The sequence below is a fragment of the Mizuhopecten yessoensis genome, unplaced genomic scaffold (assembly GCF_002113885.1).
Source record: "Mizuhopecten yessoensis strain PY_sf001 unplaced genomic scaffold, ASM211388v2 scaffold715857, whole genome shotgun sequence".
In the NCBI taxonomy this organism is placed as follows: domain Eukaryota; kingdom Metazoa; phylum Mollusca; class Bivalvia; order Pectinida; family Pectinidae; genus Mizuhopecten; species Mizuhopecten yessoensis.
Genome location: NW_018479826.1, coordinates 47,586 through 58,594, shown reverse-complemented (window position 1 = coordinate 58,594; position 11,009 = coordinate 47,586). Strand labels below are relative to the sequence as shown.

The following is an 11,009-nucleotide window of genomic DNA, read 5'->3' as shown; positions in this document are numbered from 1 at the left end:
GATAGGGGCACCATAGCTGTTTTTGACAAATGACAATCTGTGAACGTTAGATAGGGGCACCATAGCTGTTTTGACGAATGACAATCTGTGAATGTCAGATAGGGGCAGAATAGCTGTTTTTGACGAATGACAATCTGTGAACGTAAGATAGGGGCACCATAGCTGTTTTTGACAAATGACAATCTGTGAACGTAAGATAGGGGCACCATAGCTGATTTTGACAAATGACAATCTGTGAACGTCAGATAGGGGCAGAATAGCTGTTTTGACGAATGACAATCTGTGAACGTCAGATAGGGGCAAAATAGCTGTTTTTGACGAATGACAATCTGTGAACGTCAGATAGGGGCAGAATAGCTGTTTTTGACAAATGACAATCTGTGAACATCAGTTAGGGGCAGAATAGCTGTTTTTGACGAATGACAATCTGTGAACGTCAGATAGGGGCAGAATAGCTGCTTTTGACGAATGACAATCTGTGAACATCAGATAGGGGCAGAATAGCTGTTTTTAACGAATGACAATCTGTGAACGTAAGATAGGGGCAAAATAGCTGTTTTTGACGAATGACAATCTGTGAACGTAAGATAAGGGCACCATAGCTGTTCTTGACTAATGACAATCTGTGAACGTAAAATAGGGTCACCATAGCTGTTTTTGACGAATGACAATCTGTGAAAGTAAGATAGAGGCACCATAGCTGTTTTTGACGAATGACAATCTGTGAACGTCAGATAGGGGCACCATAGCTGTTTTTGACGAATGACAATCTGTGAACATCAGATAGGGGCACCATAGCTGTTTTTCTGCTTTTTGAATAGGTCATAATTATATATTACTCATGTTTTAATCAAATTCCCTAAACATTGATAAATATAGGATATTAATAAGTGAGTCCTTGGACCGACATGTTATTAAAAGTATGGGTTCCAAAATAAATTTGTGGGTTAAACGATAAGTTGCTGGATATTGCATAGAACCAATGCATGATTGGCTGGTTACCAACATCAGTATCCAACCAGGCCACTACTTACACCAGCAATCGCTATAATTAGAACAGGGGATTTCTATAAAGATAAGGCTTAACACTTAGCGGGAATAAAAATGACACCAAATTTTGAGCAACTTCTGATATTGATCGATTAAGAAACATGTTATAAACTTTATCAACTTCTGAATTGATATGCGTCCTGGCCATGGGTCGTGCATGAGTAGAATAGGTGCATCCTTTCCAATTAGCATACATCTAAAGACGCAGGACGTGCAAGTAGATTGATCACTGCCTAAACTTTACAGGATATGATGAAGATACGGAACATGGATAATCCCTGACCGCTGTCCTTCCCTGACCTCTCCCCTTCCCTGACTGCTGTCCTTCCCTGACTGCTGTCCTTCCCTGACCTCTGTTCATTTCTGACCTCTGCCCGTCCCTGACCTCTGCCCGTCCCTGACCACTGACCTTCCCTGACCTCTGCCCTTCCCTGACCGCTGTCCGTCCCTAACCGCTGTCCGTCCCTGACCTCTGCCTGTCCCAGACCTCTACCGTTCCCTGACCTCTGCCCTTCCATGACCTCTTCCCTTCCATGACCTCTCCCCTTCCATGACCTCTCCCCTTCCTTGACCGCTGCCCTTTTCTGACCTCTGCCCTTCCATGACCCCTGCCCTTCCATGACCTCTGCCCTTCCTTGACCGCTGCCCGTCATAATCACGGTCAAAGCAGCATCCTCCTTCTGCCAGAAAAAAAACACAAAATTTTATTCTGAAAGAAATTGAATGTTTGAATATAAGAAATTTTAAAAATTCATGCATGTGATTCTCAAGAGCAGGCATGTGACTCTCAAGTACAAGACCACTTATAAAATTTGCACATGACTTTGACCGTGCTCTGCTGTCAGACTAGTAATAGATATATAACAGGACATAGATAACAGTGTATACAGTATTTGTATGGGAGAGATAATAACCAGTACATAATGTTATAATCTGTTTCCTAACTTAGAGATGTTAGTCAGGTCCTTTTATTTTAGCTTTGCTCATGCGTCGTGCATAAACTTTTTACATTTTCGACCTCTTCCCAAGAACTAATGGATAGAATTTTTTCAAACTTGGTCAGAATCAACCTTGGTAGGTGAGGCTACACAATTGTAAAATTGGGATTCCTACCCCAACCCCAGGGGCCAGGGTGGGGCCCCAAAGGGAAAGTTAACCAATAGGTACTACAGTCAATTTCTCTGCATGAATGGAAAGATCATCAGGGTGTTTTTTTAATTATAATTTTCAGTACCCCAGGGCCATAATTTCTCCTTTGGGGAGGCTAGGGGATAAAATTTACTATAGTTTATATAGGGAAATAACACTTTTGGTATATTTTGGCAATTTTCAGTAAGAAATTAATCTTACTTGGTGAGAATCATCCTTGGAGGAAGATGGTATCAAATTGTAAATTTGGGATTCCTGCCCCAACCCCAGGAGCCAAGGCGGGGCCCCAAAGGGAAAATTAACCAATATTTCAAAAACTCCAGACTCAGAGGCACTATAGTCAATTCCCTGCATGTAAGAAAAGATCATCAGGGGCTTTTGTTTAAATTTGTTTTAAGTTTTCCACATTTTGTACATCTCAACAATGAAATTGAGTTACTAGTACCTATAATATAACTCAGGTGACCGCTAAGGCCCTTGGGCCTCTTGTTCATAATATAGCATGGTTTAATGTCATTTGTGCATTGTCTATTTCAACAAGCAATTTGTTTAAACATCTGGGATTGTCAGTTCAAAAAAGTTATTCTATTGATATTTGGTGTGTTTTATTATTATATTAGGTATGGTATGTAATGGATTCTAAAGTAAAGATTGAAGAGGTTCAATAATATAAGGCCACCAGTCCTATCAGACATCATGTCCCTGCCGTGCCATTTTAAGCCGATGAGGGAGTTGGGGTGTAGCAGGGTCATAAGGTCATACCCACATGTGATCCAGTCTGTCAGTGTCATCCCTGTAGCACCTTCAGTTCTGAATGGTTCATTTTACATGAATGAAGAACACTCAGAAGAGTTTCTGTTGTAGAAGAGTTCAGGGCCCAGGTAATCATTACTGTTTTTATATTTGTTTCAAACAACACTTATTTACATAGGAGCAGGGCATTCATGTCTTGCATTATCTGGTCTCATTTTCAGTTTGAAGATCTATCTTTTTACTTCTTATCTAGCATTATACCTTTGTCCCAGTTAGGAAGGCCAGTTGAACCTGGTGTACTAGCTGACATCGGTCCAGTCATCACATGTCTACTCTAGTGTATATATAGTTCAATGACCTGAAGTTGATCTCAAATGATGTTTAGGTTATACTAAATTCACAAATCATAAAACCTACAATCCAAATGTATAGAAAATACTCAAGAAAAGCCTTATCAAATTAAGAAGAAGGTAATGGCTTATTTTCCTGATTTCAGGACAAGTCTGATGTGCTCTAGTTGTGAGTCAAAAGGTCCTGCATTCATTTCCTAATTTTGAGTCTGAAGAATCTTTAGCAATTTGGCTGTATTGCTTTAAACAACTTCTTCTCTGGAACTAAGAAATGGATTTCAACCATATTTGACTGGAAGCATCCCTAGCTAGTGGGGATTTAAAATTGTACAAATGTCGGGGCTGACACTCCAGGGGGCTGAGGGGTGGGGCAAAAAAGGGTTATTTAGGTATAGTGCTTTAAGCAACTTTTCTCTGGAACTAAGTGATAGATATCAACCATATTTGACTGGAAGCATCCCTAGGTAGTGGGGATTCAAAATTGTACGAATGGTGGGGCTGACGCCCAATGGCCAAAAGGGGGTAATTTGACTATTATTGCTATAAATGACTTTTTCTGTAGAACTATGCAATGGATATCAATCATACTTGGTTGGAAGCATCATGGGAGGCAGGGATTCAAAATTGTACTAATGGTGGGTTGACCCCCCAGGCTAAAGGGTGGGGCCATAAATAGTTGATTACTTGGAAATGGTTGAGATCCCCACCCTATAACCATATATACAATTACTGCGTATAAAGAGACGAAAGAGTTCATGATATTAGAATTGACCCCGGGGTCTGCCCCACCCTTGCAGACTTAACCCCTGGGTCATAACTTTGAAATGGTGGAGATCCCCACCCCTAAACAATATATATACAAATGCTCGGCATAAAGAGACAAACTGAGTCATGATATTAGAATAGAAGCTGGAGTCTGGCCAAATCCCTAGGGACCTAGTTTCTGAGTCACAGCTTGCAAACAGTTGAGATCCTTACCCTATAACTGTATATGCTTCCAGGATGACTCAGGGTCTGCCCCACCCTTGGAGACTTAACCCCTGGGTCATAACTTCGAAACAGTTCAGACCCCACCCCAAAACTATATATACAATTGCTGGGCATAAAGAGACGAATGCAGTCATGATATTACAATTAACCCTGGGGTCTGCCCCACCCTTGTAGACTTAACCCCTGGGTCATAACTTTGAAACAGTTGAGATCCCCACCTCAAAACTATATAAAAAAAATGCTGGTCATAAAGAGACGAACGCAGTCATGATATTAGAATTGATCCTGGGGTCCCCATAACCGTACATAAAATTGCTGGGCATGAAAAATCTAATACAGATATGCTACAAGGACTGGCCTAGGGGTCTGGTCAATTCCCTTGGATCATATTTGGATCATATTTTGCCATGATTGCTTAGATATCCAGGTGAGCGATACAGGCCCTCTTGGCCTCTTGTTATTCCTTTTCAGCCCATGTCAAAAGGTTAGAAGCACAGTTAAGAGGGCTCTAATCTTCAGGTCGAATGATGTTACAATGGGGTTTTAACTCAAAGGTCATATCCTAGTTTTGGCTGAGGGTCAATTGAGCCACCAGCCCAAGATTGGGATTGGAGGAGAATTGTGTTCCAAAACAAGAGGTAAGTTTCCTGGGCCAATAGTACTTGAACTTCAGACACTGCTTCCTTAACGAATGTGCTGAATTTAAATTGATCTTTAGAATTAAACATCAAGGTCAAGGTCACTAACTGTGAATAGAAAATCCGTTTCTGCACAAAAACTTGAGTTTCTGTTGGTCAAATAAATTTAAATTAAAGCTTTCTTATGGAAAGTGGTGGCTTGGGACTGGACTATACTGTGACAAGCAATAGCTAATCATGAGCTTATAGGGTTTGAGAAAGCCAGCCTTAGAGTTTGTTAAAGAGACTATACTGTGACAAGCATTAGCTGATCAAGAGCTTAAAGGGTTTGAGTAAGCCAGCCTTAGAGATTGCTGATCATCTCTGTTACAGACTATTGCTGAGCTGTTATGGTTCGAGTATGACTGGCTACAGGAGATGAGATTTCTCTGTTACAGATTATTGCTGAGCTGTTACGGTTCGAGTATGACTGGCTACAGGAGATGACATTTCTCTGTTACAGCCCATTGCTGAGCTGTTACGGTTCGAGTATGACTGGCTACAGGAGATGACATTTCTCTGTTACAGCCCATTGCTGAGCTGTTACGGTTCGAGTATGACTGGCTACAGGAGATGACATTTCTCTGTTACAGCCCATTGCTGAGCTGTTACGGTTCGAGTATGACTGGCTACAGGAGATGACATTTCTCTGTTACAGCCCATTGCTGAGCTGTTACGGTTCGAGTATGACTGGTTACAGGAGATGAGAGTTCTCTGTTACAGACTATTGCTGAGCTGTTACGGTTCGAGCATGACTGGTTACAGGACATGAGATTTCTCTGTTACAGACTATTGCTGAGCTGTTATGGTTCGAGTATGACTAGCTACAGGAGATGAGATTTTTCTGTTACAGACTATTGCTGAGCTGTTACGGTTCGAGCATGACTGGTTACAGGACATGAGATTTCTCTGTTACAGACTATTGCTGAGCTGTTATGGTTCGAGTATGACTAGCTACAGGAGATGAGATTTTTCTGTTACAGACTATTGCTGAGCTGTTACGGTTCGAGAATGACTGGTTACAGGAGATGAGATTTCTCTGTTACAGACGATTGCTGAGCTGTTACGGTTCGAGTATGACTGGCTACAGGAGATGACATTTCTCTGTTACAGCCCATTGCTGAGCTGTTACGGTTCGAGTATGACTGGCTACAGGAGATGACATTTCTCTGTTACAGCCCATTGCTGAGCTGTTACGGTTCGAGTATGACTGGCTACAGGAGATGACATTTCTCTGTTACAGCCCATTGCTGAGCTGTTACGGTTCGAGTATGACTGGTTACAGGAGATGAGAGTTCTCTGTTACAGACTATTGCTGAGCTGTTACGGTTCGAGCATGACTGGTTACAGGACATGAGATTTCTCTGTTACAGACTATTGCTGAGCTGTTATGGTTCGAGTATGACTGGCTACAGGAGATGAGATTTCTCTGTTACAGACTATTGCTGAGCTGTTACGGTTCGAGCATGACTGGCTACAGGAGATGAGATTTCTCTGTTACAGATTATTGCTGAGCTGTTACGGTTCGAGTATGACTGGTTACAGGAGATGAGATTTCTCTGTTACAGACGATTGCTGAGCTGTTACGGTTCGAGAATGACTGGTTACAGGAGATGAGATTTCTCTGTTACAGGCTATTGCTGAGCTGTTACGGTTCGAGTATGACTGGTTACAGGAGATGAGAGTTCTCTGTTACAGACTATTGCTGAGCTGTTACGGTTCGAGCATGACTGGCTACAGGAGATGAGATTTCTCTGTTACAGACTATTGATGAGCTGTTATGGTTCGAGTATGACTAGCTACAGGAGATGAGATTTTTCTGTTACAGACTATTGCTGAGCTGTTACGGTTCGAGCATGACTGGCTACAGGAGATGAGATTTCTCTGTTACAGACTATTGCTGAGCTGTTATGGTTCGAGTATGACTAGCTACAGGAGATGAGATTTTTCTGTTACAGACTATTGCTGAGCTGTTACGGTTCGAGAATGACTGGTTACAGGAGATGAGATTTCTCTGTTACAGACGATTGCTGAGCTGTTACGGTTCGAGTATGACTGGTTACAGGAGATGAGATTTCTCTGTTACAGGCTATTGCTGAGCTGTTACGGTTCGAGTATGACTGGCTACAGGAGTTGGTAGATGCTTTGCTGGAGGCTGTTGATGATGCTGAGCTGTTTTTGGAGCTGTCTATCGCCGACATACTGTGGGGCTATGAGGACAACCTGTTGAAGTCTATAAAAGACATAGCTGAAAGGTTCAATCACACACTTCCAGATCAATTTGGTTTGTTCTACAATGTGAGTAGCAACTAAGGCCATCCTTATAAAATTGTTTGCTGTTTCCCGACCAACAAAATAAATATGGCACTAAAACTTTCAACAATATTTTTCTTCAGACCTAGATATGCTGGAATCGAATACCTTTCATGGGTGGAAAGGTCTTTAGGTGCTTTATCAAAAGTTGTGAATTTCATAATCCCAGGTTACGCATTATCCCCGCTGGGGAGGGGATAATGTTTACAATAGTTTATATAGAGAAATAACACTTAATTTTAGTAGCATAGGATTCAATCTTGGTTAGAATTATCATCATCTGCACTTTGATGGTATGAAAATTAAGACCCAAATTCAACCCCAGGGCCTGAGAGGCAGGGAGCTAAAAGGGGTCAAATTGGGGAGGGGTAACTTTTTACTGTAGTGTTTGTCGGAATACACTTTTAGGTATATTTTGCTTGGTGGAAAATAACAACCAAGTTGGAATTACCATCCTATGTTTGCTGTGGGAGGTTATGAAAAAGAATGATTGACTCGTCCTCGAAGTCTTAGGGGTGGGGCCGAAATGTTAGAATCTAATCCTCTTCATTGATGGAGAGATGCTAAGATGCTTTTGTAATTTTAACACATCACAACAACAGAAAACATATTTTTACATCTCGAGTGATCGTCAAGTCCAATGGGCCTCTTTTTTATTTGTTTTTGCTTTATTTAAGATATGCAGTGAAACCCCACTTAATCAAACTCACATTACTTGAATATCCCCTGTTCCTCGAATAGCTCACTTAGTCCCGACGGTGTTCTTATATATTATATATGTATTTCACGATGATGTTTGACATCAATGTTTTAGGGGAAGTGTTAAGGATCCCCGTCCCTCCGCCTAAAAATGTAACGAGGCATTGTTGTTTTTTCTACAGCATCGCTATTGCATAAGCAAATCATTTCTGAACAATAACCCATACCTTGTGGGAGTTTTTGATTTTTTTTTCAATTGAACAAAATGAAACAAAATATATATTATTTGATGCAACAATGGTTTATTAGAAATACAACACATAAAAAATAATAACAATGTCAATATTGATGAACAAAATACCAAAAAACTGAGTAATTTTCTAACAATAATATTAAAACAAACAAAAAGCCCATTACATGAATCAAAAAAATTCTAATAAAAAAGAGAGACAACTCGTACATTTGTACCAATAATATACAATTTACAACATACAATATAGCACTTTTTGTATACAAATATAATACAGTAGGCATTACCAACCAATAAAATTACTTCAAATGTATACGTAATAACCAATATAAAATAAATTACACATTGTGTATGTATAACATTATAACAAACAATGTACTTGACTGTGTCAGAAAAATGTCACAATGAACAACAATAACAAAGTTCCACATTCTTTACACAACAATTATAAATTTCTACATAGTGTACAAAGAACATACTATGTTGTAATATAAAAAAAATCAGACTTTACAACAATAATAAACTTTTACATTCTGAACAAAACAATTTTAAACTTTCACATTATGTACAGCTAACAACATACCATATTGTGGTATAGAAATATCACACTATATAGCAATAATACACTTTTACATTATGTACGAATAACAACATATGATATTGTGGTATAAAAATAACACTGTTGTATGTAGTATAAAAAAAAGGAACTTGAAATATAGGCCTACCGGGCATATAATAACAAATATAAAATATGATCCTGACTATTGTGATGTCATGCATGTGATACACTTACTTGTATGTATAAAATACTTCCCAGGCCAAAATGTCTTTCCTGTTGGGTATTGGACAACCGTAGCCTAGTACAGCATTCCTTACAACCTTTCTGGTCCAGGTATTCAGATAACACCGCGAGTTCAACCACTCGTCTACCCTGCGACCAGGTTAAAAAGTTATTGGTGTATTCATGATCATTGGTACTGGAGGGATCCTCATCGGACGTCGGTGTTAGCTCATCAGTCAAATTGTCAGTAATAGGGGCCTCAGTAGTCAGCGTCTCTTCAATGTGTGAACGAGTGTCACTTTGTTTCGTCGCATAGTCGTGGTCTAGCAGTTGATATTGGACATCGTTGTTGTTATTATTGTCAGTTAATGCGTTTAGTTTACATTTAAAATGGACGTTTATGTCGGGTCGATCAGAAAACGAATATGGCTGCCAAGCCCACCATTTTGAAAAACTATTTCAAACTTAAAGTCAAGTTCCTCTGGGCGAATTTAATGAGATAACAACATTGTCGCAATGGTTATCAGGGGCAGATGACTTTTAACACTGAAAAACGACAGTGGAATTCTTTAGTGTTTTGCTCTGCCTGAGACGGGGATTCTTAATTCTTTGTTTGTGTAAAATCATATTTCAGCTTGACAATATTAATCAGAAATCACATAACAGATTGTCGACCATCTTTAAAGATATTCAAACTTGAACAAATCATCATTATAATAACTTGGATTCAAAACATGATGATGTCTGACGACCTTCGCATTCGTCGAATACAATGTATTCCGTGAACTATTGATCTGGTGCCCACGAGTTGGAGTTAGCAGGGTTTTACTGTATTTTGTATAATGTTTGTGCTATACATTTTATAGGAGTTATTGACTCCAAATCAATGTTATTTATTTGAGCATTAAGGCCCTTTGGGCCTCTTGGTTAAAAAAGAACTTACCTACCTATCCAAAAGAAAACAATATGAAGATGGGAAATGGCAAACATTTTTTTTTTTTAAATATGGCCTAATAAGGAGAACAAATGAAATAGATAAATGCACCAAAATAGTCACATTTAATAACTAGAAACGGACCCATACTGCTATAAAAAAATTAGAAAATAAGGTATAAATAATATTCTATAAATACTGGCTGTATCACGTCCATAATCTTTGTTGATTCCTGTATTTGTTTTAAGTGTTAAGTAATAATTGTTGTAGAAATACTGGAAGTATCAAGTCTATCAACTTCAGTGATTCAAGTATTTGTTTTAAGGGTTAAATAAATTATAATTATATTGTTTTAGAAATACTGGCATTATGAAGTCTGCAACCTTTTATTGATTGATGCATTTCCTGATTTTGTTGGACAGACGAATGGTTCTGATGATGGGGTATACACGATATTCACCGGGTCAGATGTTCAGGGAGTTGACAAATTCAATATCATTGATAAATGGAACTCTAAAACGTAAGTTTGACGAGTGCAAATACTTGTCACTATACTAAAACTCAACCTTCACTAAAGTATTAGTATCGATGTTAAGATATATGACACACATTCCAATCCAGTGTATACTAGCAGCCTCACAAGTACATGATTATCAATACTTTACCATTATTCGGAAACTGATCTTGATTCCAGCCGGTTTATCAGCCAGTCTGTATTTTTTTATTCTCTCTTTTGGGATTTTTTTTTTTAAAATGTGCTCTGCCAAAATTAAAAATTCTGCTTAGCCTTTCAAAAAGAGATGCCTTGTGCAGAATTCACCTACATATACCGTATTCATTGCTTCTTTTTACTGCATAGCTCGAATAATTGATTATAAAAGTATTATTGCATTGTAACATTGTTCTTCAGGAGTCTTGGTTACTGGAACACAACACTATGTGACATGATAAACGGAACAGGTAAGTCACTCCACTATGTGACATGATTAACGGAACAGGTAAGTCACTCCACTATGTGACATGATAAACGGAACAGGTAAGTCACTCCACTATGTGACATGAT

At 39.1% G+C, this 11,009-nt stretch overlaps 2 protein-coding genes across 2 annotated transcripts in view; one reads left to right on the top strand and one right to left on the bottom strand.

Moving 5' to 3' along the window:
* Nucleotides 1-1,283: 1,283 nt before the first annotated feature.
* LOC110441316 (protein argonaute 3-like) lies at nucleotides 1,284-1,703 on the bottom strand. The gene has a single exon (XM_021484426.1). It carries the CDS (start codon nucleotides 1,701-1,703, stop codon nucleotides 1,284-1,286), a length of 420 nt encoding a protein of 139 aa, XP_021340101.1.
* Nucleotides 1,704-1,803: 100 nt separating this feature from the next.
* The window catches only part of LOC110441313 (lysosome membrane protein 2-like), a 44,958-nt gene continuing 35,752 nt past the window's right edge, over nucleotides 1,804-11,009 (top strand). The window contains exons 1-5 of the mRNA XM_021484425.1: nucleotides 1,804-1,841; nucleotides 3,038-3,080; nucleotides 7,058-7,267; nucleotides 10,369-10,466; nucleotides 10,857-10,906. Of these exons, the coding sequence (XP_021340100.1) occupies nucleotides 1,804-1,841; nucleotides 3,038-3,080; nucleotides 7,058-7,267; nucleotides 10,369-10,466; nucleotides 10,857-10,906 (439 nt within the window). The remainder of the gene's footprint in view (nucleotides 1,842-3,037; nucleotides 3,081-7,057; nucleotides 7,268-10,368; nucleotides 10,467-10,856; nucleotides 10,907-11,009) is intronic.